This window comes from Neopsephotus bourkii, unplaced genomic scaffold, assembly GCF_033783945.1.
Source record: "Neopsephotus bourkii isolate Nb327-2 ecotype Australia unplaced genomic scaffold, CSIRO-AGI_Nbou_v1 NB_369, whole genome shotgun sequence".
Taxonomy (NCBI): Eukaryota; Metazoa; Chordata; class Aves; order Psittaciformes; family Psittacidae; genus Neopsephotus; species Neopsephotus bourkii.
In genome coordinates, this window is record NW_026900875.1 from 779,208 (window position 1) to 802,092 (window position 22,885).

Sequence of the window (22,885 nt, forward strand, 5' to 3'; positions counted from 1 at the left end):
CTTTATGGCAAACTAGCAGAGATTTTGAGTTAAATCTCAAATTCTCTTGCTTTCTCGTTGTGTGTGTATGTGTGTGTGTCGCTTAATCTCCCTGACCAGTATAGAGGATGTTGTGATCTCCTCGTTAAAGACGTCACACTGAGAAGATTGTAGTAGAGGAATAAATAGAACAAGTGTTAGGAAGCCAAGCAGCTCATCTTGGTTGAACTAAAATGCACTCCACACAAACTGCCTTCCCCATAGGTTTGCTTCTTCTAACTTTAAGCAAGATTCAGTTACCATTTTGCAAAGTATCGAGCTAGGTCACTTGAGGCTCTTCTAAGTACACTTGCATCCTTTTCTGAAATGTTGTTTTACTATTTGTGCAACTAAGTAGCTGGTACGTTTTACAAGAAGTTATTCCTATTTTGGAGAGAGCAGACAAGGGCAGTGTCTCCCAAAGTGCGAAGAAGGTCAGCATTTCATGTGAGGTTCAGTAGGGAGCTTGAACACTCAAAGTTCTGCTTTAACTGGGCTGCTGTCTGCAGGCCCATAGAATCATAGAATAGTTAGGGTAGGAAAGGACCTTAAGATCACCAAGTTCCAACCCCCCTGCCATGGGCAGCGACACCTCAAACTAAACCATATCACCCAAGGCTTCATCCAACCTGGTCTTGAACACTGCCAGGGATGGAGCATTCACAGCCTCCCTGGGCAACCCATTCCAGTGCCTCACCACCCTAACAGGAAAGAATTTCCTCCTTATATCCAATCTAAACTTCCCCTGTTTAAATTTTAACCCATTACCCCTTGTCCTATCACTACAGTCTTTAATGAAGAGTCCCTCTCCAGCATCCCTATAGGCCCCCTTCAGATACTGGAAGGCTGCTCTGAGGTCTCCACGCAGCCTTCTCTTCTCCAGGCTGAACAGCCCCAACTTTCTCAGCCTATCTTCATATGGGAGGTGCCCCAGTCCCCTGATCATCCTCGTGGCCCTCCTCTGGACTTGTTCCAACAGTTCCATGTCCTTTTTATGTTGAACTGCACACAATACTCCAGCTGAGGTCTCACAAGAGCAGAGTAAAGGGGCAGGATCACCTCCTTCGACCTGCTGGTCACACTCCTTTTGATGCAGCCCAGGATACGGTTGGCTTTCTGGGCTGCAAGCACACACTGAAGCCGGCTCATGTTCATTTTCTCATCGACCAGCATCCCCAGGTCCTTCTCCACAGGGCTGCTCTGAATCTCTTCTGTGCCCAACTTGTAGCTGTGCCTGGGATTGCTCTGACCCAGGTGTAGGACCTTGCACTTGGCATGGTTAAACTTCATGAGGTTGGCATCAGCCCACCTCACAAGCATGTCAGGGTCCCTCTGGATGGCATTCCTTCCCTCCAGTGTATCAACCGAACCACACAGCTTGGTGTCATCGGCAAACTTGCTGAGGGCGCACTCAACCCCACTGTCCATGTCAGCGACGAAGATGTTGAACAAGACCGGTCCCAACACGGATCCCTGAGGGACACCACTCGTTACTGGTCTCCAGCTGGATATTGAGCCATTGACCACAACTCTTTGTGTGCGGCCATCCAGCCAGTTCTTTATCCACCGAGTGGTCCATCCATCAAATTGATGTCTCTCCAATTTAGGGACAAGGATGTTGTGTGGGACAGTGTTGAACGCTTTGCACAAGGCCAGGTAGATGATGTCAACTGCTTTGCTCGTGTCCATCAGTTCTGTAGCCCCATCATAGAAGGCCACCAAATTGGTCAGGCAGGATTTCCCCTTGGTGAAGCCATGCTGGCTGTCACCAAGCACCTTGTTGATTTTCATGTGCCTTAGCATGCCTTCCAGGAGAATCTGCTCCAAGATTTTCCCAGGCACAGAGGTGAGACTGACTGGTCTGTAATTCCCCGGGTCATTCGTTTTCCCCTTCTTGAAAATGGGGGTTATATATTCCCAGTCATCGGGAACTTCACCTGACTTCACCATCTCATTATCATTAGCCTCTGCTCCTGGCCTATGAGGTGTGCAGTGCTGAAACACTGGAGTCATTCTGGGTAGGGACTGCCAGACCTGCCCAGGCTGATTCTTTCCAGGTGCGAGCTACATAGTCACAGTGTGCATCTTTGATAACAGGTCTGCTGTTACTCCTTCTAATTGGCCTATGTGGAGCAATCTGATGGGATAGGTCTATCAGATTTTTAGACATGCTTCACAAATGGAGATCCTTAAAAAAAAAAAAAATCTATGTTTCTGCATGGCATTTTGTGAAAGGAAATGGTAGCCCCATGCTTAGAAGCTCAACTGTATTAGATACCTAAGATTTAAAAGATTTCCCACTAAAATGTTGAACTGTATATGTTAATAGATTGCATAAAAACAATACCAAAATGAGCAAAACAAGAGTCCTTGCCTATTCTCAGCCGCATCTGGTGAGGCTGGAGCTACTACAGACTTTTTAAGTTAAGCTAGGAAAAGCTTGCTGCTGGAACTTGATACTGTTTTCCAGAAGTTTTTCAATTTTATTCCATGACTATGTTCAGGCATTGTTCTGCTCTGATCCCAACAGATTCTGAAAGAATGCAATGAAAAAATGAAACAAGGCAAGATGCAACAGAGTGGATGCTTCCCACAGTGGCTGCCTGCTTGCTGTCCAACTCTGGGAAGCTTCAATGGATATGGAAAAAACTAATCCCAAAATACAGTTCCATTACAGTATAGGTCGATTTGTGGATCCTTGTAATAGAGCTGGTTGGATGGCATCGATTTTGGAAGCATAGCTCTGCCGGGCAGGGAGAGTTTTAGTATTTTAACCAAACAGCATCAAGACTCTGCATTTTCTCTAAGATTTAGGCTAATGGCTCTGCCACTCACTGCCATACTCAAGGAGTCTGACTCTGAGGGTGCTGATGGAGTGTTTGGACTTACTTAAGCAAAGTATGTTTATATTGGTTCAGCTCTTCAGAGTTCTTTAGCCAGTAATCCCTGAATATCATTCTGTACAAAATGAATGGTCACTTTGTACAAAATGGTGCCTGCCTGTCCCTGCCAGCAGTGAGCAGCCCTAGGATTCGTCCCGAGACTTTGTCCTTTCAGATTAACTGCTGACTCTGTTTTGCAAAATTATGACTATAGTTCCGGGAGATGGCAATTTTGAGGACAATTTGAATACATGAAAAAGCACATTTTCATTGGGCTCCCTTTTGCACCTAATGAAATTCTGTGCAAGGAAACCTTGTATATTAAAGGGATGTTAGAAACTGTATCAAGGGCATCTCAAACTTTCAGAGTGAGGGAGATACTTTAACTTAGCTCGCTACTTGTCATAAGGGAACAAAGAAACAACCTGTAATATTAAGCATGACCCGCATATGGGCTTGATTTAAGCACTTTGAGCTCAAAATATGCTTGAGTGTCCAGTAAAAAAAGAAAAAAAAAAAGGAAATGAAGCATTTTCACAGGAACTCGGTTTGAATTAGTATGAATCAGGAAAGGAACAAATGTGGTATTTTCACTCATGACTCCCCTATTTTGTGTTTCTGGTGGTTTTAAGTTGTCTTAATGAATAAGAATATTATTGATAAGTTTCAGAGGTTTATTCATTTTCCTACCTAGAAGCATTTTGCTTCTGTTGTCAGAGCTAATACATCTCTTTTTTTGTCCTGCTTAATATGCCATTTTAAACACTAAAAAATAATTGTGCAAGCAGTCATCTTTGTTTCCTTCCTGCCCCCGACTTCCATTAGTAATGTTTGGCAGTGATTCAGAGCCACCCTGCTTTTTAGTTAAGGTGACTGAGGAATCACCAAAAGCAAGAAAAACATGGAATGAAGGGAATTGCTGGCACCAGCTCCATAGCATGTTTGCAGCAATCTGTGCTATTGCACAGTCACTCCAAGTTAGAGTAAGAGTTTCCATTAGTCTTAGAGCACAGTTCCTGGCTGTCTAAAGAGAGAGGCAGTATTGTCTATTGAAGCACAAGACTTGAAGCCAGACACCTCCTGAGATATCTTTCCTTTTCTCTTACCAGTTCATTGTATGGCTGTGAGCAAATCTTCATGTTATTTCACAGTCTCTACAATTTGCAGTTATTAAAAAGCTACTTTGAGAACATTATTTGTAGTTTTTGATGTGCAGTGTAGTACTAGGAATTGTTTAAGTTATTACTCACTCAGTTGTAGTGTACTGCCTATTCAGTGAGGCATCCTGTCTTTCTAGTTCATTTATAGGATTTGTCTCCTGTCTGGGGTAGCCCAAGGTGAATGATATTGACAGTGTGAAGCTGTACAAACTGGTAACACAATCAGTTTGTGCCAAAGCCCCATCTCCCATCAATTTCCAGTCTGTAGATCTGTTCTTAGCAGTACATGATGTATTAATACCTCCGGTAAATTACATATTCTTCTAAAATACATGAATCTGATAAGCCTGTGGATTATCAGAAGTAGTCTTTGGAGCTCAATAGGCTAGTGTGCTAGAGAGCTCTGTAAGAAGAGACATGAAGTGAGGGGATAAAAAAAAATTAAACATTTGGGGGGGGGGGGGGGAAGCACATAGTCACAACATAAGCTCTGGCAGTTGGAAGTCATTTAGGCTTTTTGTACTGTCAGTTGCGTATTTTACCAGAGGGACACTTTCAGATTCTACTTGGAGTTCAGAGGACAGATAATCTGAACAGCAGGGGAACCTGCTGATGCTCAGCTATGCCATTTTCAATAAACATCACTGCACACAATGGAGAAATTACTGCAGAGGCCTTCAAGGAACAAAGGCATCGACTGGCCACAAACAGTGCTGTATAAAACTGCCTTTTAAAAGCCTTTTAGGTTGGGGTTTTTTTCACTCTTCACGCAAGGCTACAGGTTATTCAAGTGAAACTGTATGAAAACGCCAGCTAAGCAGCCATGTTTATCCCATTAGAAAATTTGGTCAAAGAAGTCTTTGTTCTCTGCTCAGGTCTGTGCCCTGTCAGTATGGAGAAGTGTGAAAGTCCTTTTAGATGTGTAAAAAAATTCAGCTCCTACAGTGTTGCAAAAATGACATGAAATCAAGCCAAGCTTTCTTTTATAAGCAAGCTAGCATAATGCATGTTTTAAAGCAATTGAATAATGGTGTAACATAAAGAGGCATATCAAGGTTCAAAATACCTCATTCCATTAAAGCTAATTTTGCTGCATGACTGTGGTGACATACTGCATTACAACTCTGTAAAGAACAATAGGCTGCAGTGATTTACAGGGAGGTAAATTCCTCTGAGGGCTTCTGGTTGCAACCTCATCTATGAAAATGAAGTTATTCACCAGAACCCCTTGACAGATTATTTCCATGAAACTCCCTCTAGTTCACTTATTGAAGGGAACCTTGAAATATTATCATAATAGTTCAGCTGTGTTGAAATTATTGAATATTTGAAGTAGTTAAGACAAAATGAAGTTGTTTCAATCGCTGAATCACTTTCAGTATTCACTTACAGAAGGGAAAATTGTTTGATGTGCTAAAGTTAAAAGTGGGCAAACTTTTCCAAATTGTTTGGGGGTTTAAAGCATTTAATTTAATTTTAAGCATTCTGGATAAAAAAATCTATCCAGCCATATTTGAATTGCAGTATTGTTCTTTTAATTGCCTATCACTTATCACGGTGTTCCTTTGAGTGGCTCCTCCAGGTGTCCTGCGAGCTGCCTCACCTTTTGTTATAGGTGAAGCACCTTCTGTAAGGAGGTCCAGTGTTTTATGTTTCAATTGTACTTTTAATTTCCCTTAGGTATGTGGTGTCTCTCCTTAGTTACATTCAGTTTTGTTCTTTCCATGAGCTACAAGCAGCCCACTTTAAAACTATGTGCTGATAAAGCCCTATGGATTTTAAAGGTCACATTCTTTTCTTGTGTGAATACATCATTGCCATCGATTCACCTGCTGTTTCTGCAAACTCAGATACTACTGATGACATTAATTATGTTAATACTGGAAGGGTTCTTAGCATGAGCTCAAGCTTTTCTAACATGCTAATTTTTGAGATCTGTTTAAAATGCAGGGACAGTGGGGAGGAGTTGAGTTTCACACTGGAAAAGAGAAAATAATTTTCTTTGTGCAACTCATGCTTCTGAAATGGTTCTGCAAGCAATGAGTTTTTCTAAGTTATGGCTTGTTTTACTACCTGGGATGTAAAGCAATCTCCAGATGTGATTGCATGTTGTTTTTCCCGCTGAGGCATTGGTATAAAGGAATTCTGTCAAGCCTATTCAGAGAAGCCAAAGAAAACCTAAACCATAGGCATCAGAAAGCAGCGAAAACCACTACATTGCTTAGGCTTGCTTTTATTTGGCACTGTTATCTGGATCTTTTTTTCTGTTTTTTTAAAATCTGTTTCTAGAGGAAACAAAACTCATTTCTAATAGTAGCAAAAAAAGTACTTCCACAGATCTGGCACACAAAGCAGCTTGCTCCCTCTGAAAGGAGAACCTCTCTCATAATTTGGTGATTTGTGTGTAGATTTAATTTGGGGCTCATTCCCACTTAGAACAGCATTGCGTTCTATGTGTCACAAGTGCATTTGGATTTTTGCTTTTAACTTCCATTGTTAGGAATCTCAGATCTTTGTTGCTGGTGTTTTTTTGGGTTGGTTTGTTTTTCCCAGAGCTCAGAAGTGGTTAGTCTTTTTAGGTGGATCTTGGTTCCTACAGAAGTGCCTAGTGTGCCCTTAGGAAGCATTGTCTATGTGGCCTTTGCTGGTGCTTCAGAATAACAGGGCAGTCTTCTCATCTGCTGCAGACAGGAGCTGCTGAGGAATGTCACATACTGTTTCTTTTATCTGAAAAAATCAAAGGTTGCCTGCAAATGCCTAAATTGATTCCTATTGCTCAGCAGTGACAAAAATTCTAAGAGAGTTAACCTTCTACACAGCTAGACACACCTGGACAGAGACATAAACCCTGTAACAACAGTGTCTACCTCCCTAGTTCAGCTGTTTGCAAACCACTGTAATTCATTCTTTTTACCTTTTTCCCTCCTGATGACCCTTAGCTTCATCTCAGTATGTCTGTAACTCTTTCCTTCGAAATGTACACCTATTTGTTCCTTGCTACTTTCATTTGAGGAAGAGAAGTCAGTGAAATGGAGGCCTGGCTTAGTTTGCAATATTACTGGGTATTACTGAAGAACCAAAACACATGTTCTCCCACCCTGTCTGCCTATGCTGGACACTTCTCTTCCCAGAATTTAAGAGCTCTCCATCCTCATTGTTTTCGTACAAATACCTGCTTTTGTTAAGCCTTGTGTCACCAGTTCTGATGCAAATATTTAAGATCTGAAGATACTTCACACTTAGTGTTTCTATATAAGAAATTGAAAAGAGTGAAAATTAAATGTAAACTAACTGAAAGTAAGCCCTGTGCCTTATTCTGCTATGTGATGTCACTAGGATGCTATGCAGTTGAGATGTATGTTAATGGTTCATCTTGATGAAAAAGTAAATAATAATTGTATTATTCAACCTAAACTGTTTGAAAGGCACAGAAGATGTTGAACTGGATAGTTTGCATACTTTTTTTATTAGCAAACATTGGATGTGATTTTAAAGCATTTCCAAATTATGCAGAGTTAAAGGACTCCAGTATTTCTCTATTTAATAAATAAGAATCTCTTTGCAGCTGATCTGACTATGAATAGAGCTGTGTTGCATTTTTATTGTAGACTTTCACAGTGTGCCTCAAAAAGAGCCCTGCTAAAATATGTATTCAGAGGTTCAAGCAAGAAATACTTACACAATGAGAATATATCGCATCTTCAAAATGGTTTCCCATGGTGGAGGGAGAATGTGGCACATAGCAATGAAATACTGTAGTTTTAACAACAGGACCAGCCTTACTGCATAGCAGAAATTACCTGAGGTCTACTTAATATAATATAATGTTGAAATACTAATTTCTGCCCTATTAGCATATTTTTCTATTACAATTAAGGTAAGGTTGACATGTTATTCAGTAACATGTCTGACTGTCTTTCCAGTATGGGCCAAGAACAGCTTAATTCAGGACTGTCTGATGGATGTTAGATAAAAATGTGTTGGATGATATAAGATCCATATAGACAGCATTTGCAAGCAAAGATGTAAGATGGAAAGTAAAAAGGGAAGCGCAAAGTATGCAAGTATAAGAGTGTGGATTTTTTCCTATGATGGTATAGCTGTTAAATATATCCCTCTGGTTATATAATTTGCTGTGAAATGATTTGTTGGTTGCTGAGGGTTTTTGCTGCGTTTTGTCATGTGGTTCACATTAATCTGTGTATCTCCCCAGCTTCTGTTGCTCAGCAGTTTGTTCTGTGCAGGAGACTTTAAAAGCTTTATAGTGAGTACAGGAGTGTCAGGAGTACTTTGAAGGGATAATTGGCTTCCTGCCATTTGAGGATTTAATAAAGCACCCTACCAGTCCCCAGCACCTCCTGTCATTTGGAGAAACACAGTAACCTGTATCTTGTGTGTCACCACAGGAAAGCTGATTTCTAATAGTGGAGTTCTAAAAAATACCTGCTCCTGTAAGAACTGTTATATCATGATTTCTGGCTAATCTGGAACACAAGAGAGTATGCTGCTGTCTGAAAGCAGAAGTTGACAGTGCTATAGCCAAAGTCTCCAATATTGTTTGGGGAATAGCTTTCAGTTTGTGTTTGTTTTGGTACTTCTGTTACAAGACACAATGGATGGATGCTCATTCAGTTCCTTCAAATACGAATTTGCACTGAATTTCAGCCTTAGGCTGGGAGGAAAGGATCCATGTCTCTTAACACACTGCCAACGTGTATACCTGTGGTTTATTAAACACCAGACAGCAGCATTTCTCTTGAGTGTGAACAGAGTGAACCACAAGGACCTGATTCAGCAAAATGTGCATATGCTTAAATTTAAGCACACACTTAAGAGTTCTGTGCAAGAGGGATTTGGGAGTCGCAATAAAAAGTAAGATTAGAGATTGGGAGATTAGAGGATGAATGGTATGAATGAAGTAGAAACCTAAGGCTGTTTGGGCAGTCTAGTTTGTAATCCTGTAGTTTGGTAGTTATTTTGCATAACTTATTTTTGGTCCTTACTCCGCCAACTAGATTGAAGCAACTGAGATGCAAATATTCTCCTGGGAAAATATGTCTGATAAAAATATAATCCCTAAAGACTCATATAAATGAGTCTTACTTATCTGTAACATTCTTCAAAGTAACATGCTTACCCATGTCATGAGTGCCTGGTTGTGTCTGCTTTCCACGACAGACAGTGTAAAATCAGGAGTGAAAGTTGTGCAATCTAAATCAGAAGCTTTTCTGAGCCTGCCACAGAGTGTAAGTCTGAATTGTTCAGGGCTTTCAGCTCCACCTTGCCACCTTCTCTCTGTCATTTGTTTCATAGGACAATTCTCATTGGCACTTAATTGTTGAGATCCTGTTTGCCTCTGGCATGTAGTGAACTGGTCTTAATGTTGCATTTATGTACAAAAAAGGAAAAAAAGTCAGAGATGATGAAAGACCTTCCCTTCCAGGTGTGCTTATGAACATTAGGGTGTGCCCTTATTATGAAGAATACAGCAGTTCCTAAGCTTTTAGAATGGTGTAGACAGCAAGGAATAAAACGAAAAATGGACTAGTTTAATGGAAGAGATGGCACCTACTGTTTGCTGCAGCCTTTGAGATATTCAAGAAGTCCTAAAATAACAACATACAAAAATGGTCAGGGAGATTGGGGCAGAACTTCTTTAACTCTGTACTACTTTAATGATTATTTTTGTTTGTACTCATTCTCTTCCTTCAAGGTTATTCTTAATTACCAGTGTGGCAATATATGGGAATCTTTTGCAACCCTAAAGCACTTAAAGTATGTATATTTTGATTTGTTTGAACAAAGTGATCTCTGTGACAGATAAAAAAAAGAAAGAATTTCTGTTCTGAGATCAGAGGTATTCAAGACAACAAAACTTGGATTTAGAACTGCACAAATCATTTCTCTTCATCAGGCTAAGCAAAGTAGGCCTGAGAGGAAGCTAATTCATGTCATGTATATAAAGCAAGTCAAATTCCAGCTACTACAAAGCTTTTATGTAAGACTTTGCTGACCCAATAGGTGGTGGAATATAAATAGATCAACAGTACACCCTTCCTTCTGCTGTTCTACCTAATCCTTCCTTGCCTTCAGGACTGAAGAGTGTTTGATCTATCGAGTCTTAAATCACACATTGTTTCCTACTAAAAAAAATAAAATAAATCCAGGAGAATGAAAATTTAATGGTCTAAGAGAGATCTTGTGATTTTGGAATGTTAGAATGAGGAGCTGAATTAGGAATATACTATTGTTCTTTTTTTTTTTTCCTGAATATATTAACTTCACAAAACTGTAACTGCCTGGCTCTACTTGCTCTCCTTAGCTACCCCTGCCAAGTGGCTTGACAAGCCTCTTCAAAGAGTAATTGTGTTAAACCTATATTAATTTACTTTCTCCTTTTCAATAATACTTAAAATGCCCTCTTCATCCTGCCTGCAGGTCTCCACTGCTGCTTGGGAGACAGAGCACTTTTTATTTTTAGTAACAGTATCTCTCATGCTGGGATGGAAGAATCTTAAACCAATTAAACACATTAGAAGATAACTCTGTGTGTGGGTTTGGTTCAAGATCTCAATTTTCCTCACTCTGGGGTATGTCCTAGTACCAGCCTTTCTATCCAAGATGACAGAAATAGTGAGATAAGCTGCTAACTAGGTAAGCAGTACAGCTCCTGCTTTTGTCAGGTGTTCCTTTGCCAAAAAATCACCTGTAATGGGGTTTGCCTTTTTTTTTTTTAATTCCATTACAGTTAAGTCTTACCAATTTTCTTGATTTTGACTGAGGATTTTATTCAGATGTCTCTTTCTTTTTAAATGTTTATTTAAAAAAATATGAACAACTAATCTCTTGAACGTGAAGTGTTCTTTCCAACAGAAGATAATTGTGTGTTTGCACTTTTAAGATTTGATGATTTGTCTTCGTTTTTAATGCTTACCTATTAGGAAGAAACTTGTGGACTGGCTAGAGTATTTCATCCCTTCAGATATTTTAACTGTGTGGATACACTCTGAAAAGTAGATTGATTTCAATTTTTTCATTTGCAGAAGCTGAAACATCATGTCCTGAACCTGCACATGCATTTATCTAGGTAGCAAAGCCTTTGGCTACCCTGATACTAAACCTTTTTTCATTTGATAAGAAATTTACATGGGTTAGCAATGCACAGATTGTTTAAATAAAAGATATTTTATGGGAACTGTGGCATGCACTGCTGACCTGTATGCTCTCGTGAGCCAGGGATATAGTCTTGAGCTTTTTATTTATTCTTCATCTTTAATTTGACAGTAAGAGTGCAAAGCCCAGGGCAAGTTGTCCTGCATGGATTTATGCTTACAGTGGAAAGTCAATACGGAGTAAAGTCTGGCAGCATTTTAGAGAAGTGTAACACCCAAAATGTTAGCAGATCTAGCATTGTTCAGTATGCCAGTGTAACCTGCATCATCTCTCTCAGACTGGACTGAGAGATGAATCCTTGTAGGGAGAAGTGGCAGAGATAGTAGCCTGCAGTGTGTTTTCTTTTACCAGAAATAGCAGGTGACTATCAGTCTGTAACTATGCATTTCAACTAAGGTTAATAATTAAGCTGTGAGGCTATATGTACTCTTTGAAGGGCAGTTCTAATGTGATACTTCTGAAAATGGTTAAATGTGATTTCAGAGTACTTTAAATATTATTAGAGGGACAGGAAGGCAAAGCATGACAAGGAAAAAGGAAGGCAGTCCATTAGTTAGAGTACTGATACAGCATTTGGGAGCCTGGATCAGTTCCTTTGCTAGGTTTGCTGTTCTGGTTAGTGTTTTATCTCCAGTTCAGAGGAACTTGTCTACCTCTCAGTTTGGCATTACACAGCCTATGGCTAGGCCTGTGAGCTCAGAACTCCCACTGATAATCAATAGTGAATAAATAGAAAGTAAATAAACTTCTGAGCGGGATAATTTTTTAAAGGTAATACAGGTTTTGATAATCAAGTACCCAATCTACTGAATTACCCTACAGCTAATAGTGAAAAGTGTTTGCATCATGGGGTGTTACGAAGATAAATGAATTTGTCAGTGAGATGCTCAGATTGTCTCATCTGTTATTTTTCCCTCGTACATGGCATATGATAGATTGCATGCTGCTTTAAATGTAAATAGCTTCACCCTGGCTGGTTTGTATGTGTGTCTGTGGGAAGATGTTTTGAAAAATGGTGGATTTTTTGGGGCATTTTAAAATACAGTTGGGGCAGTTCCATCCTGCAGGTTGCACTGGCTGGAAACTAAGTTTTCCAGCCAGCACCATGTGAAATGCCCAGCCCTGCTGCAGGTTCTTCTTGCCATGCTGCTGCTCATCTCTCTCTGACTTGCCTGCCCACAGCCCCTGTCTGCCTTGGTTTGCTAGCTGTGGAGATATCTCCACTTTCCAGCTTTCTGCTGGGATATGGATGTTGCATATGGGGCCCTCCGGGAATGATGCTTTCCATCTTCTCCCCCTTTCACTTTTGCCTTAATCCCAGAAGCAATGGTAGATACTATGTGTTTCAGAACAAGTCTAGAAGGACTTGAGCAGACTGCCTGATGCTCCCTCTTGGCTGTTGTTGCTAAGTTTTGGAAGCTGCAATGCCATGCCTGTGTCAGCAGACCCTGTGCACATATTCCCAGCTTTCTTCCCTCTCTTGCCCCTTCAGTGGGACACAGAAAGTCTGGCCAGCCTTCAGGAAGGGAAACTCTGCTCACATCTGCACTGACGCAGCCACCTTCCCTTCCCTCCTCCACACACATAATTTTAAAACAAATGTTACTCTGCAATGCAAAATTTGCTAAAGCATCTGTTTCTTCCTTGGAGCTCTGGAAGAATTTGATCAATGTGACGAGTTTGTGTGAGCCTGCTTGGAAACTGTGTCTGTTAGAGGATGAGTTCAATATGCGTATCTCTGACAGCTCCTATTTATACCTACCTCCCCAGTCAGTTCCTTCAGCAGTTGGCCTCTCCCCTTCTCCCAGATAGTCTCCAGTCTCTTGCCTAGGAAGTACTGAGTACAAAGGTTGCACTAAACCAGCAAAAGGAAACAGGTGGAAAGGCACTCGTTTCATAGCCGTAACTCACAGATCCTGCTGTATTCAGGCTGTTTGTGTTTGTGCCAGTGACTCCTCGGAGCCACGCTGATGAGCTGCAGAGCAGGAGGCAGCTGTGGGACCTTAGGCTGTATTCCTATTCAAAATGGCATGGGGCAGGTATGCAGGCTCCTTGTCCTGATGTCTTGATGTCTGAATTGTGTGATGGGAGACATTTTTCAAAGGTATGCTAAAGTTAATTATTAATTGTCCCTTTGAAAATACTAATATTTCATGCTTGTCTATAACTTTAATGATAAATTCGCTGGTCTGGGTTTTTTGAAAGCTGGCACTTGCCGAGAATGAAAAGAGAGGATCTCACTTTGCTTAGCACTCAGCAGCTGAAGAATTCCCATGAGTGGCAGTTACCAGGTCAACAGCAATAGAACAACCCTTTATATTAATACTTTGTAAGCTAGGAAAACAAACTCAGTTGAGTGTTACTCTTTTTCTAATGCTCTATAGGAAGCATTTCTTTACCTAGCATTTTTCAAATGCCAGAGAACAGCGGCTGTTTGTGTAGAATTATTGTTGTTAGCAATGTTCTTGCTTCTCTGCAGCACAGTGGCATTGCCTTTATCCTTTAGAAGCAATGGAAAATGATAAATGAGGTTAACAAGCTTCAGTTGAAAGTGAAAATTAGATCTGTGACTATCCAACTCTTGTTGAATTCATTCTGGTCAAGGGTTGGTTTGTTCATTTATTTTCAGGGAAAAAAGCGTCTCTTTCTTGGCCTCCTGAGAATCGGAAAACATGATTGAAACTCAGCTGGAGCAACTTATTTCAGGGCTTAGCAAAGAATACTAGGCACAGCGTTTAGGAAATTTAGATAGCTTCTTTTCCTTAATGGCTTCCCAATCAGAAACTGGATGAACCTTCGGGATGCAGAAACAGGGAAGATCCTTTGGCAAGGAACAGAAGATCTGTCTGTACCTGGAGTGGAGCATGAAGGTACTGTGTGCCCTTGTTGTGCATTTGGGGCTGGGTAGTGCTGCATATCTAGGTCACCAGAGTTGTGAGCATATCCCTGCTTTGAAGGACCAGATGTCCTGGCTTTGACCTCGCACCTTCAGAGGCTTCCACCACAAAAATCTGGGGGCACACTCCACAAAAAAAGGTGAGAGTGAGTCAGGGGCTGGCAAAGCAGACAAGTTGAACAGCGGTAAGCAGTGAACCAAGCTGGGTAAGGAGTAACTGGCTGACCTTTGCTAAGTTAAGTGTTAGTTCCAAAATGGAAGGTATAAAAATATATTAACTTTTCTCAGTATAACAACAGGATTCAGTCAAGGTAGAGGTCAAATGGAGAACCAGTGGGGAAGAAGCATGCACAGTTACTACCCTGCCTAGCCACACACTAAATTTGACCTGTGCTTTAAAGTGGTGCACATGGTACATTTGCTCTGTTCTCCTGTCCTTCTACCACTGCTAGAACACCTCTTGCGCTTCTACTCTGTCCTTGCTGATTAGCAAAGGACTTTACAGTCCCTTGCTCTTCCCTATTTTTTTGTGACAAAGCACTGTGATAGGTAGTGTCCTTTGCCAAGTGCTTTGCTTTGGCTCTGGGAAGAGTCTGACCTCACTGACTTAATTTTGAAGACTTTTCTATTATGTGAGTACTGTAGCTGATCTCCAGTAAGTGAATTGAACTTGATCATTTAATTATGCTGGTGACATTGATTTATTTTTAGTTAAACATCAAGGACTGAGTTCTGCCTGTCACTATTAGGACTTACCTTTCCTAATTTGGAAAATCTGCTGTATCTGAAGGAGGCAGCCAGAATATAAAGATCTTCCTCTGCCCAGAGAGCATACAGAAGATCTGTGGCAAAACTCTGTGAGTCCAGTAGTCTTCCAGCAATATACCTGGTTTCAAAGCCCACTGAAGGCACAAGAGAAACAAGTTACTTTCTCATTTGGTCCGCAGCCAACGTTCATCTGCTTTGTGACAACAGTTCATTAATAGGACCAGTAGTATATCTCAGTTTAAGAAGGACCTGATGCAAGGGGTAGAAGATGTGGGTCAGAGCTAGAGGAAAGCAGAGCTGTGGCTCAGTGATTACCAAAAGCATTTTTCAAGCTGTTTCTTTCAGCCTTGCTAACCTGTACTCCCATTCTCCTACCACCACTAACAGCAAACAGTTCTGCTAATAGACCTTAGCAGATACTTACTTATGCCTATTGTATAAGATATCTACATTAAAGAAAAACATTCCAACACCTACAACTGTAGGAAATCAATTGAAATACATCTTTTAAGAGAAATGTGGGAATTCATCATCTTAATACGGAATTTCTTAGACTGCAGGTTAGTGGTGTTTTGCCTTCTAGAAATAACTGTGTAACAGGAGACCTAGGAGAAATGAGGAAACAGGCTCTAGAAAGCAGAAGAAAATCAGATAAAAATATTCCCAGTCTTGCCAGACTTTGTGCTGTAAAAGCTTCTTCTTGGATGCATGGCTAGTCTTTGAATCCTCTTAGCTCTCTCTTGACGGAGCACTGAGCTGCTGTGGTTCAATGGAAACCACAGGAAGGTGCGCTTTGGGGCAGGAAGGACAGCTGGAGCTGTGTCTCAGAAGGGGTTTTTGTGTTGCCTCATTTCCCTCCTGCCATCTTTCTCACTTTTGGCAGATCATGTCACCTCACTGTGTCTCAGATTTTCCTCACATATAAAACAGGAACCCTCACCTCCATTAGAGTAGCTTGGGGAATTAATTAAAACATACTCTGGCATGAGATTAATGCCCATGGTAGAAGGAATTGTTAAGACCTTATGTGGTGTGCAGTTCACTCATCCATTTAGAAGATGGATGACTGCAAACTGGAACAGGTGCAGAGAAGAGCTATTAGGAGAAGCCACTGAAAAGATTACAGATGGGAGAATAGTCTTCCTTAGGAGAAGAGAGGAAAAAAGATGTTCTTGTATGGCTTAGTGAGAAAAGAAGGCTGAGATGGATAGATTATTCTCAATAGATAGGCTAAGAGCTGAGAAAAGGGAGAGGTGTCCAACAAAGAAGGATTATCTGACTATGAATTAAAAGAAGCTATAGGGAAACGTGATTCTGGTATAGTCCTTCAACAGAAATGGTGAGGACAAACAGAATCATAGTATCGTAGAATGGCTTGGGTTGGAAGGGACCTTAAAGTTCATCCAGTTCCGTTCCCCTGCTGTGGGCAGGGATACCTTCCACTAGACCAGGTTGCTCAAAGCCCCATTCAGCCTGGCCTTGAACATTTCCAGGGATGGGGCAGCCTCCGCTTCTCTGGTCAACCTGTGCCAGTGTCTCACCCCCATCACAGGGAAGAACTTCCTAATGTCTAATCTAAATCTCCTCTCTAATGTTGGCTATGTATGCCTCAGAGTCATTATATAGTACTTGTGTGTGTGTGTTCTATGGTCATTCAGGGCAAATCACAGTCTAGACATCACAAAGAATCAAATATATAGCAGAATGAATAAATTGAATTTCCTTGAAATGGGACTTCTGTTTGTTTTTTAAACAGGACTTCCATTTGATTTAAGTACAAGTTTCTTTAAAAAATGAAACCTTAAATTTTAAATCATGATACTACTGTATTACTACATAAAACTTACCACTTAGATTAAATAAAAAGAATATTAACATGGTATTGGATTGCTGCTGAAGTCTGAACATTAAACTGCTACAAATAGTGGAAATCACTGCCTGAGCACCTGAAACTGGTACTAACCTTCTAAACCAGCTTTTGACAGCAGGAGCTTTTCTATGTACCCGGTCAGCTCAATTCACTGACAGTGCATTCAAAAGTGGGAGGCAATCGGGGAGATGCAAATCCATAAAGTTTGTTTTCTTCTGCTATACAAGCACATAATGGAGTAAACTGCGGAGGTCTAGCACTTGCAGAATTGCCAGTGCTGTTCCCAGTCACCAGAGCCAGCTTTCATTCAGAAAATACAAATAATGCTTTCATTATGTAAGAAAAGATGTAGTTTGAAATACAAAATAAGTTTAGCTAAGATAGCTTCCTTTCTTATATGTCCCAGATATTCAAGGTAGTTTCATTAAACTACATGAAAACATGATACGGGTATTTTAATAGAATTTCATTTTCTAAGTAAACGTGGTTGTACCCAAAATGATTTGCTTAGTAAATAAGAAATGTGTCATTCATCACTTTCTAACCAGAATTAAATATCTGACTGAATGTGTGTTAGCTTAAATAAATATGCAGGTATAAGTATATACTCAAGTTAGAAAAAAAGCAGTAGTAAATTTAGGATAAATTTGCTGCTTACCTGCATTTCAGCATAGTTTAGTATGAACCTAACTGATGCGAATCAAACTGCTTTCTCTTCTGTCTTTTTAATGGAAAAAGAAGAGGTGTGAAAGAAAAATGAGTTTTAAATAATTTCAATTATCATTTTCTGCTTGATGGCATAAATATAAAATAAAATCTCTTAGACCAGATGTTCAAAGACTACACAGCCCCACTTTTCTAAAGTAACCTTTTATTTGTAGTTTTACATTATTAAAACAAACATTCTTAGCAGTCTGTCTTGAGGATGAAAGAAATGTAATTACTAAATTGCAGAATAGTTTTAACAAGTCATTTTACACTTAACTGCAAAGGGATATTTATTCACAACAGGCTGTAGTCTGTACTTGTGAGGGCAGTAAGGGATGGTGCCATGCAGATTTCTGTGCTAAAAAAAAAAACGCAAACAACAAAAAGGATTAAAAATAGAGACCTTTTATATTTAAAATTCTTCTCTTACACTTTAAATTTTCTTTTTACCTCTTTTTTTTTAATTTAATTTGTTTTTAACGGACCATGGGCTGTGTACTTCTCCATGGGATAGGATGGTAGCTTATATTCCCTAACCCTCCAGCTCTCTAAATTGGTTTCTCATCAAAGTCCTACTCCATTAAACTGTTCTGCATCAGATGGATTTGACTGGGGTTTGGTAGACTCTTCCTTTGATTAAACAGCAGCCTGCTGTCTGCTTATGGATGTTTTGATATGCTTTCCATTTAAGAACAGTTTGGCTCATAAAGCACATGCCAGCTGTATTCCCTCCCCTCTTTATTCCTAATAAATTTACATGAAACATTTTCTTAATATGCAGGAAGGAATATGTACAATCACACCACTGAAGCATGACAAGCTTGGGATGTTTTTAGTATATTGACTCCCTCCTTTATTCTCCCGATTAGGACCTTGCAGCATATTAATCACTGCTCCCAAACCGTCCCTTCTCTTACTCCTTCACTTATAAAAAAAGCCTTATGAAGTATCTACCAGGTACAGTTTGCCACTTGCTGTTGGTGTCTCACGGACTGCAAGAGCCCAGAAACCCTGGACTGCCAAATTACTCTCTAAACCTCTAGTTTGGTGCTGACTTTACTGCCTGTGTGGGTCTCAGTGCTGGAGGGACAGGCATTTTGTACACTTGTACAGGACGACTTCCCAGAGCTGTGTGAGGTGGCTGTAACAGTGCTGCTGAGCTTCAGAAGTAGCCCTTTGTGGTTTGCAGGGGATATACAGTCTGAAAGGGAAGGAGAAGTGAGGAGGGCTAACACACCAGCTGTACTATGCAGCCCTTTGGCTGCTTGTGATCTTCAGCACACTTCCTGAAGAAAAAATTCAAGTTGCATCTCATCTTTTAACTTGAAGAGTTGTGAGGTTTAGTAAGAAACAGCTTAGAGCCAGGAATCTGAGAGATCAGTGGTGTTCTGTCACAAATTTCATCCCTGGCTCTAGGCAAGGCATTTAACCTATTTGCATCTTGGATTTCACTCCTACAAATGTCATTTGTGAGAGGAGATCGGGAGGGGTGAGCAGGGGGCGGCCATGAGGGAAGATCATGAGGAGAGAGGTGGGGCGGTCGTGAGGGGAGAGCAAGGGTGGCCATGAGGGAAGATCATGAGGAGAGAGGTGGGGCGGTCGTGAGGGGAGAGCAAGGGTGGCCATGAGGGAAGATCATGAGGAGAGACTTGGGGCTTTCATGAGAAGAGATCGTGAGGGGACAGGAGGGATGGCCATGAGAGATGGCTTGAGGGGAGAGCAGGGGCAGCCACGAGGGGAGTGGTGGGGTGGTTGTGAGAGGAGATCGTGAGGTGAGAGCAGGGGCAGCCATGGGCTGTGAGGAGTGGTGGACTGTGAGGCATGGCCATGAGGGGAGATCTTGAGGGGAGATGAGGGGTGGCCATGAGGGGTAGAGGTGGCAGCTATACAGTGTGAGCCATTGTGGGGGGTAGATGAGGAGTGGCTGTGCCTGGAGATCATGAGGGGAGATCAGTTTGCCTTAGTGACATGGTTCAGTGGTGGGCTTGACAGTCCTGGGGTAACAGTTGAACTTCATGATCATCGATCTTTTCCAACCTAGTTGATTCTATGATTCTATTGTGTCCAAATAATGCTTTTTTATCTGTTTCACAGCTCGAGTTCCTAAAAAAATCCTGAAATGCAAAGCAGTGTCTCGGGAGTTAAACTTCTCCTCAGCAGAACAAATGGAAAAATTCCGCCTGGAACAGAAAGTTTATTTCAAAGGGCAGTGTCTAGAAGGTACGCATCTGCTCTGAGCAGTCCTGCTGCAGCACAGGGAGGGACCCCCAGCGCGGCGGGGATTAACAAGACTGAAACTGGTTGAACGTGGTGATTTTAATTTTCCAGAGTAGTGCTGAAGCACACATCTTGTCAGGACTAATGGGGCACAGCATTAGCGATAGCATTTCATAAGTGTATTAACACTTCGTTATGTAAGGAAAAAATCTGGGTAATCATGCTTCAGGGCATAAATCCACCTCAGGCTGCCTGAGGCAAGGGAACAGGTTATTTTAGAGTCACTCATTACAAGGGTTCATGCGTCTTCCTCAGAAGCACCTAGTGCTGGCCACTGCCAGACTGGAGGCTGGACTAAAGGAGCCTCTGGTTTACTTTGGTTACAGCAGTGCCACTGAGTATTGTCTGTGTGACTCCCGAGCTGCACCTCTGACCTCCCTCACTGTGCTATTACTCTTGATCTGGGGTGGAGGAAGGGGAGATAAAACATTGAGCCCCTTGTCTTTGGGCAGCCAGTTGTACACTTAATCTAAACTGGATCCCGGGGATGTCTGCAAGAGTGAGAGTGTGGCTTCCCTGCTCATAATTAGGTGTGGTGTGGTTTCCACTGAATGCTAAGGAAGTGGTGTGACTTTATCATTACCATCAGCTATTTCAGAGAGGGAGTATCTGCTCCAAGAGGAGGGCAGGGTTCGGTGCAGTTTAAGCTGTACGAAGTAACATAAATGTAAAATGTTGGCAGCACAGCAGGACAGTCTAGGGACTTCCTCAGCCTGTCAGGTGAAAAGCAAAAGGGTCATGTGTGGATTTTATCTTCTTTCAAATGCCTCTCGATCTTATTTTTACTTTGCAGAATGGTTCTTTGAATTCGGTTTTGTGATTCCTAACTCCACAAACACTTGGCAGTCCTTGATAGAGGCAGCACCTGAATCACAGATGATGCCAGCTAACGTTTTAACGTGAGTGCCTTGGGAATACAGAATCTGAGAGCAGGCAGAGAAAAAGCAATGTGTGGCATTTCCTTGGGGGCTACAGTGGGAATGAAGTGAGGGAGCTGCTACCAACTCTGGATCACCCTCACTACTGTTAGCTGTTGAGAGATAAAAGGGGCTAAGCCAACCTCATTACCTTCTTTCCCATAGGTCCAATTTGCAATAATATAGTAATAAAAATTTGAAGAAAGTGGAACTGATCCTTTATTAGAGTTGCTTTATTTTTTTGAAAGGTGAACCGTGGAAGGATTTTACAATGCTTTGCAGCTTAATAGCCAGGAAAACCAGAACAATGAGATGTCTGGGCCATTTTCAAATCTAGCTGTTCATCACTGACTTGTGTCCAAGGTGGCTATTTTTCATGCAATGTATCACCCATAGGAGCTGCTCTAGCATTTTGTTTCAGCTCCCTACCATTTTGCCAAGCTTTGTGTCTTTTACACTGGCTTATAAACCATACATTTAGCCACACAGAGCTGTATCTGGGGATAAAATGTCCTTAACAGATAGCAAACAGTCATTTTACAGTCACCTGTAATGGTGTTCATACACTTCCCTCAGAAACATCTGGTCCTGGCCACTGTTTGCACACTGAGTTGTCAGCAGGTGAGCGATCCCGTGGGCTTGTATCATAGTGGTGCATGCTGGGCACCACTCTGAGTGTGGACAGCCAGGCACACAGGGACAAACAGAAAAGGCTCCTCGAGGGAGGCCCCTGGGAAACTGTAATCACTGACAAAAAGCCACCTTCCCTGCAGTGCTAGATGGGTGCTGACAAGCACATGAGGAACACGTTGCCAGCAGAGACAGAAGGGTATTGGAATCCTGCTGCCAACAAGAGGCAGACAGGAGCAGCCAGTCTCACTGCAAGGTTGCTGAGTCCTCTGGAAGACCTCCCTCTCCAGGATTTTCCCTCTCATTCCCTGTCTGGAAGAAAGCCAGTTGCATAGAGAAGGCACTGGGATAGGAGTTACCATCACTGATTTCACAGCACATTTCAAACAGAGAGCAGTCTCAGAAGAGAGCACCAGTGTTCAAATAGTGCTCCCTGGCACAATCCCTGGCACAATACTTGCCCAGAACCTCACAGGTGCTACGCATGTCCTCAGCTACCAGAGCCGGTGGCTCTCAGTCAGTACAGGAGAAGCCAGATTTGGGAACCAGAGTAAAGAAAGAAAGACATCTGACAAGTTGGTTTTGACCATCTCAGGAAATCAAGGCATTTTCAGGACTGAGAGTCATGAGAGTCCAGTTCTCACTCAAGTGACCTTGAGGATTTTCCAGTGTCCCATTCTCTCCCTGGAGCGTGGACTTGTAGTGAGCAGCCAAGATCTATCTCCTATACATGGAGGTGTCCTAAAGTCATTCTTGAGACTTTTCAGTAGAATCACCAGCCCAAAGAAATCCAAAAGGGGTTTTGTGACCCAAAGAAATCAGCTTTTTTCAGCTGACAAGACTTGGAGAACCTCTCACCTTCTGATATTTCCAAAAACCTTGTGTTTGTCTCAGTGTCTCCATAGCAGGAAAGAACTGAGATGTGATACTTAGTGCGCGGGATTCCTGAATAGCAATCAGACTGAGAACATTCCCCGACATTTGAGTTCAGACTTTGTCCACGCCGCAGCAAAAAACTACGCTCTTGCCAGGTCCAGCTTTGCCAGTGGCACAGATACTAAGAGCCACAGTGGAGATGGTACTGCTGCATTGATTTTCAAGAGCCATGTTATTTAGACACAGTCAGATCACACTGCTCAGGTGTCCAGGTGCTGTAATGGCCCCTTGAGTTCTTTTATCCACCAGAATCTGAGAGTCAGCAAGCTAAACCACCAGAGCTTTTGTGACACCCAAAACTGCACTTCCATTGCAGTTTGTATAAAATATGCTTTTGCGTTTGCATTTAAGCACTCTTGAGGGAAACGCCACAGTAAGTTGGTTGAAGTACCTTGCTGAGCACTAGAGTACAGAGCTGGGGAATAAAATAAGAATTTTATTAAGATTTTCACTATTGACTGCAGGAGAGAATGGCCTGAACATGCTGGGACTCTTACTTTGATTTTAGCAGTAGAAGTGAGCAGATGTTTGCTGTGAGCCCTCTGCAGCCTGTGGGGTACTGTGCCTGGAGGGGGGGTGACAAGAGAGGGAGGGATGGGGAGAACTGCTCCATGTAGGAATGCAGTGGGGAGCTCCTTTGGCCCCAGCCA

The 22,885-nt window shown here is 41.7% G+C and overlaps 1 protein-coding gene across 1 annotated transcript in view; it reads left to right on the plus strand.

Annotated features, from left to right (window-relative positions):
• PDE6D (phosphodiesterase 6D) overlaps positions 1-22,885 on the plus strand; it is a 38,671-nt gene that overhangs the window by 14,981 nt on the left and 805 nt on the right. Inside the window, exons 2-4 of the mRNA XM_061348755.1 lie at positions 14,015-14,103; positions 19,570-19,695; positions 20,546-20,651. Of these exons, the coding sequence (XP_061204739.1) occupies positions 14,015-14,103; positions 19,570-19,695; positions 20,546-20,651 (321 nt within the window). The remainder of the gene's footprint in view (positions 1-14,014; positions 14,104-19,569; positions 19,696-20,545; positions 20,652-22,885) is intronic.